The 19,750-nt window shown below is 41.8% G+C and overlaps 1 protein-coding gene across 6 annotated transcripts; it reads right to left on the reverse strand.

Annotated features, from left to right (window-relative positions):
* Window positions 1-63: 63 nt before the first annotated feature.
* On the reverse strand, window positions 64-19,352 carry LOC110489193 (uncharacterized). 6 transcript variants are annotated; one of them, XM_036943471.2, is made up of 13 exons: window positions 18,918-19,352; window positions 18,729-18,758; window positions 14,997-15,168; window positions 14,574-14,729; window positions 11,865-12,001; window positions 10,615-10,772; window positions 10,053-10,241; window positions 7,444-7,533; window positions 6,943-7,032; window positions 3,427-3,549; window positions 2,975-3,106; window positions 2,731-2,847; window positions 64-982 (listed from the first exon to the last, which is right to left on the reverse strand). In XM_036943471.2, exons 3-13 carry the CDS (start codon window positions 15,155-15,157, stop codon window positions 872-874), a joined length of 1,464 nt encoding a protein of 487 aa, XP_036799366.2. In that variant the 5' UTR covers window positions 15,158-15,168; window positions 18,729-18,758; window positions 18,918-19,352; the 3' UTR covers window positions 64-871. The 6 variants fall into 6 exon arrangements, with proteins under 6 accessions (XP_036799366.2, XP_090055013.1, XP_036799362.2 ...); XM_090198887.1 differs by having other exon boundaries at window positions 14,997-15,171; window positions 18,918-19,054; XM_036943467.2 differs by lacking the exon at window positions 18,729-18,758 and having other exon boundaries at window positions 18,918-19,021.
* Between the last annotated feature and the right edge of the window lie 398 nt (window positions 19,353-19,750).

Consider the following 19,750-nt stretch of genomic DNA (forward strand, 5'->3'; position numbering starts at 1 on the left):
CAAGTAAATACAGAGGTATTTTTTGCCATGTGGGCAGAACAATGAGGCAGAGACAGCAAGCCGGAGGTTTTCAAACATTTATTTGTAAAAACCTATGAAACTATGGTATGTTGATAGTACAGACTGGGAAATGATGCACATTCACCTTTGATAACAAGACAATAATTTTGTCAACTTTACATCAAGTTAAAATGATTTAATCAAATTTAGTTTGGTTCCATAACAATTTTTGTGAAATATTTTTAAAGTAAGTAAAGTATTTAAACAAAGTACAATAAGTAAAGTAAAGCACATTCATCTTCTGCACATCTATCACTCCGGGTGTTTAATTGTTATATCGTAATTACCTCGCCACTACGGCCTATTGTATTGCCTTCACCTCCCTTATCTCACCTCATTTGCACACACTGTATTTATACTTTTGTTCTACTGTATTATTGACTGTATGTTTTGTTTATTCCATGTGTAACTAACTCTGTGTTGTTGTATGTGTCGAACTGCTGTGTTTTATCTTGACCAGGTCGCAGTTATAAACCTGAACTTGTTCTTAACTAGCCTACCTGGTTAAATAAAGGTGAAATAAAAAAATAAAATAACAAATTAAGTAAAGTAAGAAACAGGAATCGGTTTCACCTCTCACTCCATAGATATTAAAGATAAAAACTAAAGTTAGACTGGTCCTTGGATAACGACAATTTCTCACTTCAAAATAAAATACTTCACCATCTGTAATTGCCTCAGTGTATGTAATCTCAGATTTTGGCGTACTGGTGCCTGGTAATCTCCTCTAGTTGATCTAAAAGCAGTGCGGCTGGGCCCAGGCACTGAACTCTCCCTCCTGAATGGGTTATTTTTCTCCTCTCTCGCTCTCTCAGTTCCTTGTTGCGTGAAATAGGCCCCACCGTTGGTCTCCAGATTTGCAGCGTTTTAGTTTGTCTCTCCAGCCGTTGACAATGGCCAGGTAGTCTTCCTCTGAGAACTCCTGGGAAAAGACCCAAGATACAAGGATAACATGGGTTTAATAACAGTCCAACAAAGAATCAACATTGTGATCGCCAAGGTATAAAATGTACTTTTCTTGATCCACCAGACACTGTTTTCAGGTAGATCTAAAAATCAACCAGCCACTCAGGTTTCTTACCAGTCAAAACATTTTTAAAATTAAAATTACACCAACAAAACACCCCCCCAAAAATGGATGAGCATGTTTTGTAATGTTTTTAAAACAATACATGTATTCCCAGTAAGAAGTATTGTGGTATATTGTCTTTTAACCAAAAGTAGTCTAGTCTTTTAACCAAAATATCACAAGACAAATGTTCACCTGCGGGAGGTTACCGGGCGGGAGGTTACTGTGGTAACGCCACTCGAGTCATGTTTGTGCCTGTGAGATTGAGTCTGACCAATAGAAGCGTTGGCTTCTCTTCCCTAGCAGTTGAAACTCAAACACTGATAAACAACCTAGCTTGTGAACAAACAATGTAAATAGCCAAGAAACACAAGGACAAAGTCTCACTTCAGTAGACTTAAGTTTGAAAAAAATGTGATCAACTTTTATGCCTGTGAACAGCGCTTTTTAAAACATTTTGGTAGGCCAGTTGAGAACAAGTTCTCATTTACAACTGCGACCTGGCCAAGATAAAGCAAAGCAGTGCGACACAAAAAAACCAACACAGAGTTACACATGGAATAAACAAACTTACAGTCAATAACACAAAACAAATCTAAAAACAAATCTTTCACTCAGCTCTTCATGTGCACACAGTCCCCAGCCAAGCAGTGTTGCAGCACCAGGTGGGATAGCCTATAGGATTCCTACTCCTTTGACTTTGTGCGATTCGTTTACCAGCTAAAAAACAACACGGCAGAAATACTTGGAAAACATCTAATGCAGCATTTATTTAGCTATAAATGTGATCGTACTTGACTATTTCTATTCACAAATGCGAGTGAAGTGCTTGTACAGTGGAGCCCTGACCACCCATCAATGTGGCTGGTGAAGAAGACATCTTTACCCACCAATGCTAAAATCTACCCGCATTCGGCAGGTGGCGGGTGTTCATTTTAGGCCCTGGTGATCACCACTATTACAACTGTGTGTGTGTGTGCGTGAGAGACAGAGAGAGACAGAGACAGAGACAGACAGAGACACACAGAGAGAGAGAGAGAGAGAGAGAGAGAGAGAGAGACAGACAGACAGAGAGAGAGAGAGACAGAGAGAGAGAGAGAGACACAGAGAGAGAGAGAGAGAGAGAAACAGAGAGAGAGAGAGACAGAGAGAGAGACAGAGAGAGACAGAGAGAGAGAGACAGAGAGGGAGACAGAGAGAGAGAGAGATACAGACACATACAGAGAGAGACAGAGAGAGAGAGAGAGAGAGAGAGAGAGAGAGAGACATACAGAGAGAGAGAGAGAGAAACAGAGAGAGAGAGACAGAGCGAGAGACAGAGAGAGAGAGACAGAGAGAGAGACAGAGAGAGAGAGAGATACAGACACATACAGAGAGAGACAGAAAGAAAGACAGAGAGAGAGAGAGACACAGAGAGGGAGAGAGAGAGACAGAGAGAGAGAGACAGAGAGAGAGACAGAGAGAGAGAGAGAGAGACACAGAGAGAGAGAGAGAGAGATACAGACACATACAGAGAGAGACAGAAAGAGAGACAGAGAGAGAGAGAGAGAGAGAGAGACATACAGAGAGAGACAGAGACAGAAAGACAGTACATGGTCTACCTTAATGAACTCGTCTTCCATAGCCCCTGCTCTCTCCAGCTCTGTCTGGATCACCTGCATGAACTGAGTTGTCCTGTCCTCAGCACGTACGTTAGAGAAACCTGCCTGCTGGAGGAACTGCAGACAGACAGTCACAGTACACGGTGCTACACAGGCTAAATCTAAGATATTATATAACAAGTGTGGTAAAAGTCAGGTCAGGGTGATATTGTCAGGGTATTATCCGGTTTATGATTGGGCCTACCTTGCCGTACTGTGGTGGGGTGTAGAGAATGTAACCTCTCTGTTTGACGTACTCCTGGAAATGAGGAGTCCAGGGCTTCTCTCCACAGCAGTAGTCAGTGATCAGAACCTGGCCACCGGGCTTCAACCACGACTGAAGAGGAAGATAAACAGTGTTTTGGATGGTAAAAACAGCCAGAAAAATATAATATAGTCTGGAATTGATGTTAAGGTGTGTGTGTGTGTGTGTGTGTGTGTGTGTGTGTGTGTGTGTGTGTGTGTGTGTGTGTGTGTGTGTGTGTGTGTGTGTGTGTGTATGTGTGTGTGTGTGTGTGTGTGTGTGTGTGTGTGTGTGTGTGTGTGTGTGTGTGTGTGTGTGTGTGTGTGTATGTGTGTGTGTGTGTGTGTGTGTGTGTGTGTGTGTGTGTGTGTGTGTGTGTATGTGTGTGTGTGTGTGTGTGTACACACACTCACGTGGAAGCGTTTGAACATTGCCAGTTTGTCGTCGATGTGCAGGATGGTATCTCGACTGTAGACCACATCAAACGACGCTTCTGGGAACTCTCTCTTTGTGGCGTCGGCCACCTCGAAATGAACCTGCAGGAAATGGCAGGTAATACCTGTCACTAAAACACTTCCTACTACATTTAATTGTAATTCAATTAACACCACCGTGATCTATCTAGCATTAAAAGACATGTAGAACATATTCAAAACAACGGAAGCATAGAAATAAAAAAGACCGCTTGAACTTCACTACCTTGTAGACCTAGTAACCATAACCTAGTATGTTTCTCATTGTAGACCTAGTAACCATAACCTAGTATGTTTCTCATTGTTGACCTAGTAACCATAACCTAGTATGTTTCTCATTGTAGACCTAGTAACCATAACCTAGTATGTTTCTCATTGTAGACCTAGTAACCATAACCTAGTATGTTTCTCATTGTAGACCTAGTAACCATAACCTAGTATGTTTCTCATTGTAGACCTAGTAACCATAACCTAGTATGTTTCTCATTGTTGACCTAGTAACCATAACCTAGTATGTTTCTCATTGTAGACCTAGTAACCATAACCTAGTATGTTTCTCATTGTTGACCTAGTAACCATAACCTAGTATGTTTCTCATTGTAGACCTAGTGACCATAACCTAGTATGTTTCTCATTGTTGACCTAGTAACCATAACCTAGCATGTTTCTCATTGTAGACCTAGTGACCATAACCTAGTATGTTTCTCATTGTTGACCTAGTAACCATAACCTAGCATGTTTCTCATTGTAGACCTAGTAACCCTAACCTAGTATGTTTCTCATTGTAGACCTAGTAACCATAACCTAGCATGTTTCTCATTGTAGACCTAGTAACCATAACCTAGTATGTTTCTCATTGTTGACCTAGTAACCATAACCTAGTATGTTTCTCATTGTAGACCTAGTAACCATAACCTAGTATGTTTCTCATTGTAGACCTAGTGACCATAACCTAGTATGTTTCTCATTGTTGACCTAGTAACCATAACCTAGCATGTTTCTCATTGTAGACCTAGTAACCCTAACCTAGTATGTTTCTCATTGTAGACCTAGTAACCATAACCTAGCATGTTTCTCATTGTAGACCTAGTAACCATAACCTAGTATGTTTCTCATTGTTGACCTAGTAACCATAACCTAGTATGTTTCTCATTGTAGACCTAGTAACCATAACCTAGTATGTTTCTCATAACCTAGTATGTTTCTCATTGTTGACCTAGTAACCATAACCTAGTATGTTTCTCATTGTAGACCTAGTAACCATAACCTAGTATGTTTCTCATTGTTGACCTAGTAACCATAACCTAGTATGTTTCTCATTGTTGACCTAGTAACCATAACCTAGTATGTTTCTCATTGTAGACCTAGTGACCATAACCTAGTATGTTTCTCATTGTTGACCTAGTAACCCTAACCTAGTATGTTTCTCATTGTAGACCTAGTAACCATAACCTAGCATGTTTCTCATTGTAGACCTAGTAACCCTAACCTAGTATGTTTCTCATTGTAGACCTAGTAACCATAACCTAGTATGTTTCTCATTGTTGACCTAGTAACCATAACCTAGTATGTTTCTCATTGTAGACCTAGTGACCATAACCTAGTATGTTTCTCATTGTTGACCTAGTAACCATAACCTAGTATGTTTCTCATTGTAGACCTAGTAACCATAACCTAGTATGTTTCTCATTGTAGACCTAGTAACCATAACCTAGTATGTTTCTCATTGTAGACCTAGTAAACATAACCTAGTATGTTTCTCATTGTAGACCTAGTAACCATAACCTAGTATGTTTCTCATTGTAGACCTAGTAACCATAACCTAGTATGTTTCTCATTGTAGACCTAGTAAACATAATCTAGTATGTTTCTCATTGTAGACCTAGTAACCATAACCTAGTATGTTTCTCATTGTTGACCTAGTAACCATAACCTAGTATGTTTCTCATTGTAGACCTAGTAACCATAACCTAGTATGTTTCTCATTGTAGACCTAGTAACCATAACCTAGTATGTTTCTCATTGTTGACCTAGTAACCATAACCTAGTATGTTTCTCATTGTAGACCTAGTAACCATAACCTAGTATGTTTCTCATTGTAGACCTAGTAACCATAACCTAGTATGTTTCTCATAACCTAGTATGTTTCTCATTGTAGACCTAGTAACCATAACCTAGTATGTTTCTCATTGTTGACCTAGTAACCATAACCTAGTATGTTTCTCATTGTTGACCTAGTAACCATAACCTAGTATGTTTCTCATTGTAGACCTAGTAACCATAACCTAGTATGTTTCTCATTGTAGACCTAGTAACCATAACCTAGTATGTTTCTCATTGTAGACCTAGTAACCATAACCTAGTATGTTTCTCATTGTAGACCTAGTAACCATAACCTAGTATGTTTCTCATTGTAGACCTAGTAACCATAACCTAGTATGTTTCTCATTGTTGACCTAGTAACCATAACCTAGTATGTTTCTCATTGTTGACCTAGTAACCATAACCTAGTATGTTTCTCATTGTAGACCTAGTAACCATAACCTAGTATGTTTCTCATTGTAGACCTAGTAACCATAACCTAGTATGTTTCTCATTGTAGACCTAGTAACCATAACCTAGTATGTTTTTCATTGTAGACCTAGTAACCATAACCTAGTATGTTTCTCATTGTTGACCTAGTAACCATAACCTAGTATGTTTCTCATTGTTGACCTAGTAACCATAACCTAGTATGTTTCTCATTGTTGACCTAGTAACCATAACCTAGTATGTTTCTCATTGTAGACCTAGTAACCATAACCTAGTATGTTTCTCATTGTAGACCTAGTAACCATAACCTAGTATGTTTCTCATTGTTGACCTAGTAACCATAACCTAGTATGTTTCTCATTGTAGACCTAGTAACCATAACCTAGTATGTTTCTCATTGTTGACCTAGTAACCATAACCTAGTATGTTTCTCATTGTTGACCTAGTAACCATAACCTAGTATGTTTCTCATTGTAGACCTAGTAACCATAACCTAGTATGTTTCTCATTGTAGACCTAGTAACCATAACCTAGTATGTTTCTCATTGTAGACCTAGTAACCATAACCTAGTATGTTTCTCATTGTTGACCTAGTAACCATAACCTAGTATGTTTCTCATTGTAGACCTAGTAACCATAACCTAGTATGTTTCTCATTGTAGACCTAGTAACCATAACCTAGTATGTTTCTCATTGTAGACCTAGTAACCATAACCTAGTATGTCTCTCATTGTAGACCTAGTAACCATAACCTAGTATGTTTCTCATTGTAGACCTAGTAACCATAACCTAGTATGTTTCTCATTGTAGGGAAATACATAAATAACAAGGAAGGAACCAACTGTTGTTCCACCATCAAACAGATCCCAGTCCAGATGACAGCAACGACATGACCTCATTCAACTGGTGACCAATCAGACTCACCGATGGAAGCTTCTCCTCCATGGACCTCTCTATGGCGATATCCACCATGTTGGCTGAGAGGTCCAGGCCCAGCACCTCCACGCCGAAGGCCTGCAGAACATCATCGTCATCATTCGGATATACAGTGGGGAGAACAAGTATTTGATACACTGCCGATTTTTGCAGGTTTTCCTACTTACAAAGCATGTAGAGGTCTGTAATATTTTATCATAAGTACACTTCAACTGTGAGAGACAGAATCTAAAACAAAAATCCAGAAAATCACATTGTATGATTTGTATGATTGAAGTGTACCTATGATTTTAAAAAATATAGACCTCTACATGCTTTGTAAGTAGGAAAACCTGCAAAATCGGCAGTGTATCAAATACTTGTTCTCCCCACTGTATGACCTAACCACATCCTGCTGTGTGTGATGTGAATGTTCATATGGTGGACTGGTCCATTTCCAACAATATATATCATAAACTTCCTATATACTAAATGTCACTGGGGGCTGACCTTTGCCATGTAGAAGTTTCCACCACCGATGCCACAGCCCACATCCAGCACCTTCATCCCAGGCTTCAAGTTCAGCAGGTTAACAAACTCCTTTTTTAACACAAAGTGAACCCCCCCCCCCCCAAAAAAAAACAGAACGTGTCAAGCCCATTCCAATAATAACTACACACACGTTCTGTATTTGTATATAGAGAAGGCCAAAAGAGCACAGTACCGTGGTAGTCTGTGTAACCCAGTCTAAACAGTAACCATGTTTCAGCAGTCTGTGTAACCCAGTCTAAACAGTAACTACATGACCTCTCCTGTGTGTTGTCCTTCCATGTTTCAGCAGTCTGTGTAACCCAGTCTAAACAGTAACTACATGACCTCTCCTGTGTGTTGTCCTTCCATGTTTCAGCAGTCTGTGTAACCCAGTCTAAACAGTAACTACATGACCTCTCCTGTGTGTTGTCCTTCCATGTTTCAGCAGTCTGTGTAACCCAGTCTAAACAGTAACTACATGACCTCTCCTGTGTGTTGTCCTTCCATGTTTCAGCAGTCTGTGTAACCCAGTCTAAACAGTAACTACATGACCTCTCCTGTGTGTTGTCCTTCCATGTTTCAGCAGTCTGTGTAACCCAGTCTAAACAGTAACTACATGACCTCTCCTGTGTGTTGTCCTTCCATGTTTCAGCAGTCTGTGTAACCCAGTCTAAACAGTAACTACATGACCTCTCCTGTGTGTTGTCCTTCCATGTTTCAGCAGTCTGTGTAACCCAGTCTAAACAGTAACTACATGACCTCTCCTGTGTGTTGTCCTTCCATGTTTCAGCAGTCTGTGTAACCCAGTCTAAACAGTAACTACATGACCTCTCCTGTGTGTTGTCCTTCCATGTTTCAGCAGTCTGTGTAACCCAGTCTAAACAGTAACTACATGACCTCTCCTGTGTGTTGTCCTTCCATGTTTCAGCAGTCTGTGTAACCCAGTCTAAACAGAAACTACATGACCTCTCCTGTGTGTTGTCCTTCCATGTTTCAGCAGTCTGTGTAACCCAGTCTAAACAGTAACTACATGACCTCTCCTGTGTGTTGTCCTTCCATGTTTCAGCAGTCTGTGTAACCCAGTCTAAACAGTAACTACATGACCTCTCCTGTGTGTTGTCCTTCCATGTTTCAGCAGTCTGTGTAACCTAGTCTAAACAGTAACTACATGACCTCTCCTGTGTGTTGTCCTTCCATGTTTCAGCAGTCTGTGTAACCCAGTCTAAACAGTAACTACATGACCTCTCCTGTGTGTTGTCCTTCCATGTTTCAGCAGTCTGTGTAACCCAGTCTAAACAGTAACTACATGACCTCTCCTGTGTGATGTCCTTCCATGTTTCAGCAGTCTGTGTAACCCAGTCTAAACAGTAACTACATGACCTCTCCTGTGTGTTGTCCTTCCATGTTTCAGCAGTCTGTGTAACCCAGTCTAAACAGTAACTACATGACCTCTCCTGTGTGTTGTCCTTCCATGTTTCAGCAGTCTGTGTAACCCAGTCTAAACAGTAACTACATGACCTCTCCTGTGTGTTGTCCTTCCATGTTTCAGCAGTCTGTGTAACCCAGTCTAAACAGTAACTACATGACCTCTCCTGTGTGTTGTCCTTCCATGTTTCAGCAGTCTGTGTAACCCAGTCTAAACAGTAACTACATGACCTCTCCTGTGTGTTGTCCTTCCATGTTTCAGCAGTCTGTGTAACCTAGTCTAAACAGTAACTACATGACCTCTCCTGTGTGTTGTCCTTCCATGTTTCAGCAGTCTGTGTAACCCAGTCTAAACAGTAACTACATGACCTCTCCTGTGTGTTGTCCTTCCATGTTTCAGCAGTCTGTGTAACCCAGTCTAAACAGTAACTACATGACCTCTCCTGTGTGTTGTCCTTCCATGTTTCAGCAGTCTGTGTAACCCAGTCTAAACAGTAACTACATGACCTCTCCTGTGTGTTGTCCTTCCATGTTTCAGCAGTCTGTGTAACCCAGTCTAAACAGTAACTACATGACCTCTCCTGTGTGTTGTCCTTCCATGTTTCAGCAGTCTGTGTAACCCAGTCTAAACAGTAACTACATGACCTCTCCTGTGTGTTGTCCTTCCATGTTTCAGCAGTCTGTGTAACCCAGTCTAAACAGTAACTACATGACCTCTCCTGTGTGTTGTCCTTCCATGTTTCAGCAGTCTGTGTAACCCAGTCTAAACAGTAACTACATGACCTCTCCTGTGTGTTGTCCTTCCATGTTTCAGCAGTCTGTGTAACCTAGTCTAAACAGTAACTACATGACCTCTCCTGTGTGTTGTCCTTCCATGTTTCAGCAGTCTGTGTAACCCAGCCTAAACAGTAACTACATGACCTCTCCTGTGTGTTGTCCTTCCATGTTTCAGCAGTCTGTGTAACCTAGTCTAAACAGTAACTACACAACCTGTCCATCTGTCCATAGAAAAACAACAACCTTTCTGCTCTGGGTCTTCATGTCACAAACCTGTGTTGGCGGCGTGTGTATGTGTGTGCATGTGTGAGTGTGTTTGTATGTGGGCACGAGCGTGCATGTGTGTGTGTGTGCGTGTGTGCAGGACTCCCAAACCTCAAACCTACCTTGGTAGTGCTGTGTCCCCCAGTGCTGACGTATCCTGCCCCAAACATCTTCTCGTATCGCAGGATGCCTTTGCGTGTGTACTGCTGGTTGTCCAGAAACTGCTGGAAGGTTCTGAAGCCCTCTTGACAGGCGGTGTCCCGACCCACCTTCTCCAACAGCCAACACACCTGGTTCTGGTTGTTCTTCATCTGAAGAGGGGAATGAGACAGGAAGATATAGGGAGATGTAGATGCCACACACACACACACACACACAAACACACACACACGCACCCACACACACACACACACACACACACACACACACACACACACACACACACACACGCATACTTCTTCACTCAGTCTGCAAGCCACTGCCAGCATTTATCAGATTGCTGTTGACAACGATAATTTGCAAGGGCATCTGGAATCGATCAGGTAGAGACTCTCATTACCTCCACTCCGTTTCCACACACACACACACACACACACACACACAATAGTCTGACAGTGGCATTAATGTTTATTTACACACATTATATTAAGACACAACACAATCAGTAGCAATAGAGCACCCTACCTTGATGTATGTCTGCACGGTTTTATTGAGCACGATGTCAAAGCCAAACACCTGCTTCTCCGGCCCCTCTGACTCCTCCCGCAGTGTTGTTGTCATCAAGTGACTGTAGTGGGCCGACGATCTGTAGTGGGTGGGGTTAAATGTCCTCTTACAGTCACCTGGACAGACAGACAGACAGACAGACAGACAGACAGACAGACAGACAGACAGACAGACAGACAGACAGACAGACAGACAGACAGACAGACAGACAGACACACACACACACAGACAAACACACAGACAGACAGACAGACAGACAGACAGACAGACAGACAGACAGACAGACAGACAGACAGACAGACAGACACACACACAGACACAGACACAGACAAACACACACACAGACAGACAGACAGACAGACAGACAGACAGACAGACAGACAGACAGACAGACAGACAGACAGACAGACACACACACAGACACAGACAAACAGACAGACAGACAGACAGACAGACAGACAGACAGACAGACAGACAGACCATGAACATACCATGGCATTGTTGAATATTTGTTTCTGATTGGCTTGAAGGGCATTCTAGAGCATTCTAGATTCTATTTTCCTATAACACACAGTATATCAGCACGGTAGAATTCAATGGCTATAGATCATTCTGAGCTGGTTTTGAAAGCAAAAGATGAATTGAAAACATTTTCATAATGGCAAGCTAGAACTGATTGTTTACTTAGATAAACTAGCAAGTCTGTTTGTTTGGTTACCACGGCAATTACTGTAAACTAGCTAGCTACTTCAGTGGATGTTGAACACCCATCTAGCGGCAAAGGAACATATATCTAGTGGCAAATGTGTTAAATGATAGCCAAGGTATTAAAAAAGGATAATCAACTCGGGGCTCTATGCGTTCTCTGGAAAATAATACAACTCCGTGGAAGGGTCACGTTATTAATTACTCACCATAGAACGCATAGCCTCTCAGTGATTATCCCTTACTTACACAACAGCTGGAAGTAGAACTATCTGATGTGAATTTAAGTATCCCATGAAGGTGAAAGTGGACTGAATAAGGGGATTTGTTAAGTTAGCTAATAAATGATGAGACAGACGACAGGATGAGAAGAGTGTGTGGGTAGATATATCCCCATGTTGCTTCCATCTATCAAAACCTCTCAGTTCTACTGAGGGTTAAGGGATTCATTAGACTGGAAGAGTGACTCACAATAGATATTCAGGTGATTTTAGAGCTCGTACCTGATTGGTAGTTGCAGGATTCCCTGAAGAACAGGTATCCTCCGGGGCAGAGCCATCCCAGCATCCTCTCTGTTAGTGACGTCAGCTCCTCGTCACTCAGATACATCAGTAGCCAGTTGGAGAAGATGATGTCAAAACTGAGGGGGGTACACATCAGAATAACACCATATCTGATGGGGGGGTACAGACCAGAATAACACCATAACTGATGGGGGGGCGGGGGGGGGGGGGGGGGGGGGTATACACATCAGAATAACATCATAACTGATGGGGGGGAGGTACACATCAGAATAACACCATAACTGATGGGGGGGAGGTACACATCAGAATAACACCATAACTGATGGGGGGGTACACATCAGAATAACACCATAACTGTTGGGGGGGTACACATCAGAATAACACCATAACTGATGGGGGGGGTACACATCAGAATAACATCATAACTGACGGGGGGGGGGGGGGGTACACATCAGAATAACACCATAACTGATGGGGGGGTACACATCAGAATAACACCACAACTGATGGGGGGGGGAGGTACACATCAGAATAACACCATAACTGATGGGGGGGGGGGGGGGGGGGTACACATCAGAATAACACCATAACTGATGGGGGGGGGGGGGGTACACATCAGAATAACACCATAACTGATGGGGGGGTTACACATCAGAATAACATCATAACTGATGGGGGGGTACACATCAGAATAACACCATAACTGATGGGGGGGGGGGGGGGGGGGGGTACACATCAGAATAACATCATAACTGATGGGGGGGGGGGGGGGGGGTACACATCAGAATAACACCATAACTGATGGGGGGGGGGGTACACATCAGAATAACACCATAACTGATGGGGGGGTACACATCAGAATAACATCATATCTGATGGGGGGGTACACATCAGAATAACATCACAACTGATGGGGGGGGGGTACACATCAGAATAACACCATAACTGATGGGGGGGGGGGGGGGAGGTACACATCAGAATAACACCATAACTGATGGGGGGGAGGTACACATCAGAATAACACCATAACTGATGGGGGGGGGGGGGTACACATCAGAATAACACCATAACTGATGGGGGGGGGAGGTACACATCAGAATAACACCATAACTGATGGCGGGGGAGGTACACATCAGAATAACACCATAACTGATGGGGGGGAGGTACACATCAGAATAACACCATAACTGATGGGGGGGGGGGAGGTACACATCAGAATAACACCATAACTGATGGGGGGGGAGGTACACATCAGAATAACACCATAACTGATGGGGGGGGAGGTACACATCAGAATAACACCATAACTGATGGGGGGGGGAGGTACACATCAGAATAACACCATAACTGATGGGGGGGGGAGGTACACATCAGAATAACACCATAACTGATGGGGGGGGAGGTACACATCAGAATAACACCATAACTGATGGGGGGGGGGGGGGGGTACACATCAGAATAACACCATAACTGATGGGGGGGGGGGGGGGGTACACATCAGAATAACACCATAACTGATGGGGGGGGAGGTACACATCAGAATAACATCATAACTGATGGGGGGGGGGGGGAGGTACACATCAGAATAACACCATAACTGATGGGGGGGGTACACATCAGAATAACATAATAAGCCTGATAGTAGGATGTTATAAAGGCTCACAAAAGCTTAGAACAAGTATTAATGCGTTATACCCATCGGCTTTAGGCAAAATGTGTCCCAAATGGCACCATAGTCTCCATATAGTGCACTACTTTTGACTGGAGCTCTATGGTCCCTGGTCAAAAGTAGTGCACTACATAGGGAATAGGGTGTCATTTGGGACACATGCAGTGTCACCTCATATTAGTGTATTCAGTTCTAACCGAAGGCTAAGGCGAGATAGGTGAGACATCTCGTCAAACCAGTTTTAAAAAAAAATACCTTAGTCATAGACTTTGAACATGTTTCGCTACGCCTTATCAATCCAAAGTCAATAGCTTTATGCAAACAAAACATCCCAAATCAGATAACTTTTCTTATCTTTCTAAGTTTACCAGTAAACTACCCAGAATTTTGTTCACTTTCAACGGAATATACGGCATTTTAGAAGATAAAAATCAAGTGTCCTTTTTTGGGTACTTCAGATTATCACCGGTGTCTGTAATGATCTCTGGCCCTCTGTGTGGCCTCACTACATGGAAAATATTTAAGATGATTTTAAAATAAATAAAAGAATGACAAAACATAATCTTAAATAAAACATAAACCATTCAGCATGAAATATACTTTATATTATCTTGTACAGACTTTGCTCTTCTATGTGAACATGTCTGTTGTCAATGTTGGTGGCAGTAAATAAGAGCAAGAGTTCATTGAAAATAAAGCCATTGTTGATTAGATGCTTTTAAAAATGTATTTGGTTACTTTCTCTTGAACCATATGGTCTATCTATCAGAAACTACTGGACAATATGGACACAGATATAAAAAATGCATACTATATATTAATAATATAGATTTTTTTTTACAGTTTTGCAAGTATAAATTACCAAATTTACCTTAGATTGCCATAGATTACCTCTTAATTACCCAAATTACAGAAGATTCTGGTAACTTTGGTAAATTACCGGTAGCTTTGCAACCTTACGCAAACCTGTTTTATAATATATTATATTATCATTATGAACATTATATCCAAAAGCAGACCTGTTTTTGGGGAAGTCCAGCTTGGTGACGTCTGCCTGTAGAAAGGAGGCGTTGCCATGGTGACTGTTGTCCTGTCTGTTCTTCTCCACGAAGCTCTCCATGAAGTCGACCGCTGTCACGTGACTGGCCTGGGTCAACAGGTGGCTGGTGTACCTACTGGAAGAGACCAAACACACAAACACAAAGGGTCAAACACTTCCACATCAGACAGTGAGGGTCAAACTGCTAACAAGTGTCCACATCACCTGACCAGGAAAAACACAGGTCCCCATCATAGCCCAGGGCCAGGAGTTTTCCGTGTCAGGTCACATGGTCAGTTAAACCTCATGGCTCTACAGAGATCATGACACAGTACATGCTTGATGTTATTAACAGTCTATCTGGTCAGTTGTTTTATAGATATAGTTCAATAGACCCACTGACCCGATGCCGGCGCCCAGCTCCAGGACCCTCTGGCCGGAAAGGCTGGGCAGCAGGGAGAGGATCTCAGGCAGTTCGTGCAGGGTCAGCTCCTGGGCATGAGAGTCCAACATCATTTCCTCAACCGTGGCCTGGCGGCTGTGCTCCTTCCAGAACTCTGTCATCGTACTCCTCTCTACTCAGTGGAGAGAAGAGGGAGACAATAACTAAAGCAAACTGCTGGACAAACACACACCAAAACCAACACAAACACCAACATACTGTATTTGTATATTTGTTTTATGTGCCCAGTTTGTGTTTTATTTTGATAAGAATTGCCATTCTATTCTAGTCTATTCTAGTCTATGCTATTCTAGTCTATGCTATTCTATTCTATTCTATGCTATTCTAGTCTATGCTATTCTAGTCTATGCTATTCTAGTCTATTCTATTTATTCTATTCTATGCTATTCTATTCTATGCTATTCTAGTCTATGCTATTCTAGTCTATTCTATTCTATGCTATTCTAGTCTATGCTATTTTAGTCTATTCTATTTATTCTATTCTATGCTATTCTATTCTATGCTATTCTAGTCTATGCTATTCTAGTCTATGCTATTCTAGTCTATGCTATTCTATGCTAGTCTATTCTATTCTATGCTTTTCTAGTCTATGCTATTCTAGTCTATTTATTCTATTTTAAAGCTATTATAGACCAGAGTGTGTGGTGATCTGAGTTTGATACTGTAGTGTTACTACAGCATGAAAACAACAAGAGGTACAACGCTCCATAACTCTAAAGAGCAACAACAAGAGGTACAACTCTCCAAAATTCTAAAGAGCAACAAGATGTACAACTCTCTAGAACTCTAAAGAGCAACAACAAGAGGTACAAATCTCCAGAACTCTAAAGAGCAACAAGAGGTACAACTCCCCATAACAAGAGGTACAACTCTCCAGAACTCTAAAGAGCAACAAAAAGAGGTACAACTCTCCAAAACTCTAAAGCGCAACAAGAGGCACAACTCTCCAGAACTCTAAAGAGCAACAACAAGAGGTACAACTCTCCAAAATTCTAAAGAGCAACAAGATGTACAACTCTCTAGAACTCTAAAGAGCAACAACAAGAGGTACAAATCTCCAGAACTCTAAAGAGCAACAAGAGGTACAACTCCCCATAACAAGAGGTACAACTCTCCAGAACTCTAAAGAGCAACAAAAAGAGGTACAACTCTCCAAAACTCTAAAGCGCAACAAGAGGCACAACTCTCCAGAACTCTAAAGAGCAACAAGAGGTACAACTACCCATAACAAGAGGCACAACTCCCCAAAACTCTCAAGAGCAACAAGAGGTACAACTCCCCATAACAAGAGGTACAACTCTCCAAAACTCTAAAGAGCAACAAGAGGCACAACTCTCCAGAACTCTAAAGAGCAACAACAAGAGGTACAACTCTCCAAAACTCTAAAGCGCAACAAGAGGCACAACTCTCCAACACTCTCCAAAGCTCTAAAGGACAACTAGAGGTACAACTTCCCATAACAAGAGGTACAACTCTCCAAAACTCTAAAGAGCAACAAGAGGTACAACTCCCCAAAACTTTAAAGAGCAACAAGAGGTACAACTCCCCATAACAAGAGGTACAACTCTCCAGAACTCTAAAGAGCAACAAGAGGTACAACTCCCCATAACAAGAGGTACAACTCTCCAGAACTCTAAAGAGCAACAAGAGGTACAACTCCCCAAAACTTTAAAGAGCAACAAGAGGTACAACTCCCCATAACAAGAGGTACAACTCTCCAGAACTCTAAAGAGCAACAAGAGGTACAACTCCCCATAACAAGAGGTACAACTCTCCAGAACTCTAAAGAGCAACAAAAAGAGGTACAACTCTCCAAAACTCTAAAGCGCAACAAGAGGCACAACTCTCCAGAACTCTAAAGAGCAACAACAAGAGGTACAACTCTCCAAAATTCTAAAGAGCAACAAGAGGTACAACTCCCCATAACAAGAGGTACAACTCTCTAAAACTAAAAAGAGCAACAAGAGGTACAACTCCCCATAACAAGAGGTACAACTCTCCAAACCTCTAAAGAGCAACAAGAGGTACAACTCCCCATAACAAGAGGTACAACTCTCTAAAACTAAAAAGAGCTACAAGAGGTACAACTCCCCATAACAAGAGGTACAACTCTCCAGAACTCTGAATTGCTGGAACAACATATTGTAGAAATCAATCACTGTTTTGTAAATTAATAACAACAATATAAAAACAAAAATAACAATAATCAGAACTACAGCTAACAGTTTATATAACTGTCAAAACAGGACACAATCATTCATAAATCACTATAACTGCCTGACGACTCAAATTCAATTATTGTGATGATCTATCTTTCGCGTCAGTGGGCGTGGCTTAGAGTTTGGCCGGAGCAAGAGGTTTGGGTTTCCACTAGTCTGACAGAGATAACACTCAACATACCATCGGCGTATAGTTGGTGCTGTTAGAGTCACTGAACACTATGACCAAAAGTATGTGGACACCTGCTCATCCAACATCTCATTCCAAAATCATGGATATTAATATGGAGTTGGTCCCCCCTCCCTTTGCTGCCAAACCAGCCACTCTTCTGGGAAGGCTTTCCACTAGATGTTGGAACATTGCTGCTATAACAGCCTCCACTCTACTGGGATGGCTTTCCACTAGATGTTGGAACATTGCTGAGGGGGACTTGCATCCATTCAGACACAAGAGCTGTGAGGTCGGGCACTGATTTTGGGCGATTAGTCCTGGCTCGCAGTCGGCGTTCCAATTCATCCCAAAGGTGTTCAACGGGGTTGAGGTCAGGGCTCTATGCAAATATAGCCAAATACACTAATTTGAAGAGGTGTCCACATACTTTTGTATATATATTCATATTTATAGTGTAACTGCAGCAGCTATCGCTATCAGTAGTTAACTAGCCTGCTATCAATGTATCATCTAGTAGTTATAGTGGTTCCCAACTCCGGTCCTCCAGTACCTCCCAACAGTTCACATTTTCATTGTAGCCTTGAAAAAGCACACCTGATTCAACAAATCATCAGGCCCTCAATTAGTTGAATTAGGTACGTTTATCTGCGGCTACAACAAAAATGTGTACTGTCAGGGACTGGAGTTGGGAACCACTGTAATAGTACAGTGTAATTTACAGTAAACCATTCCAGGACTGATTTACATCAGTTAGGATTGCTTTCATCACTCACATGAACAGACTAAACTCTGAGCAAATGTTGGGCCAAAAAAAAAGCCTTGTAATTATTAACTTCTGACAATAAAATGTCCATCACATTGTAATAAAACCCCACACTGTTACAGTCAATGGATAGAGGATGGAAACCATATCATCCTTACCTTTGATGTCCATGTTTGATGAAGTTCAAAACAGTTTAAATTGTTAAAAAAAAAAAAAGAAGTAGAAAAAAATAATAAAATAATAACTATTAGTCTTAGTGTTCAGTGATTCTAACAGCACCAACTATCCGCCGATGGTATGTTGAGTGTTATCACTGTCAGACTAGTGGAAACCTTTTGTGACGGCTCGTGTTCAAATAACGGGTGACATATGTGCGTGTAGGAGTTGGCTATCCATATCGACAGGTACAGAACTGACCATTCCGATGCTCCGAATATGAGGGGAGAGAACATTTACGCATGAATAATCATCTGGGGGAAAAGAAGGGGGGGTCTATGTTGGCACGGGATTTCCCTTACCTTACAGACCATGCCTGTTGAAGAACCGAGCTGGAGAGATGTCAATTATTCAGGAGGAGGAGATAAAAACGATATTGAGTCATCCATCCATGTGGAATATAAAAATAAGAGTCAGATGTATGTAAATAAGGGCGTATTAAAGGTATAGCCGGTGGTCTGTGCACAGGGTGTCTGCGTGCGTTATCTTACCGAGGTTGAAACGAGTCCCTTTCGTCCCAAATGTGCTGACACCGTTGGGATGGAGTCGCTCATGTGTGGCATGTATGCATACTCGGATTGCGCAATGCATGCCTCATGCATCTGCTTTCTTCCAAAGCGTGTCCTTTAAAGGGCCAGCCCGAGCCAGGTAGTGCATGGTTCAGATTGATGATGATGATGAAACTCACGCAGCAGATGACATGACCAGACGACAACATTTTTTTATTTTGAATTGAGGAATTACACATTTTCTTTCCATAATGGGAGGCCAGCTGTTATGAGAAGCACATCCATTTCAAAATGGGCATAATTACAATACATGTTAATACAAAAAAAACATTAAATGTTGTTTGAAATGGCTATGATAAAATAACATTAACAGAGAGTGAGAGAACGAGAGAGAGCGTGGGCACATTCCTCTGCCCAGGCGTTGCTGACGCCTGCCAGACCTTACAACGCCCAGATAGGTATTGTACATATCAGCTAATGGCTAGCCCACTCGTGGCCAGGGTTGGGGAGTACCAGCATTACATGTAAGGGGTTACAAAAACACGTTACCAGCTAAAAATATTGTAATCACATTAACTAGATGATTACTTCAAGGATTACTTTTACATTCAGAAAGGATGTTTGCGATAAAAAATAATAATAATTGACACACTTTCTCAATGACATTCAAATCAGTATTGAAAAAAGGGGCAAGTTTAAGTTTATTCCACCCGAGCGAGTCTGAACACAAGTCAGAGACCACTATGATAACACACCAAATGTGTTTGATGGATCGCGGGGAAAGAGCAGGCTACAGTCCAAGCTATGTCTTCCAA

The sequence above is a fragment of the Oncorhynchus mykiss genome, chromosome 14 (assembly GCF_057628025.1).
Source record: "Oncorhynchus mykiss isolate SJ-2025 chromosome 14, ASM5762802v1, whole genome shotgun sequence".
In the NCBI taxonomy this organism is placed as follows: Eukaryota; Metazoa; Chordata; class Actinopteri; order Salmoniformes; family Salmonidae; genus Oncorhynchus; species Oncorhynchus mykiss.

Bases quoted from the DNA above. Each gene is read 5' to 3' on its own strand.
- LOC110489193 (XM_036943467.2), bottom strand. From the start codon at position 19,017: ATGCATTGCGCAATCCGAGTATGCATACATGCCACACATGAGCGACTC. The intron at 14,730-14,996 runs GTCAGTGGGTCT...GGTCTCTTCCAG, and splicing joins GAGCTGGGCGCCGGCATCGG to TAGGTACACCAGCCACCTGT. The intron at 7,534-10,052 runs GTAGGTTTGAGG...GTGTTAAAAAAG, and splicing joins GGGGACACAGCACTACCAAG to GAGTTTGTTAACCTGCTGAA.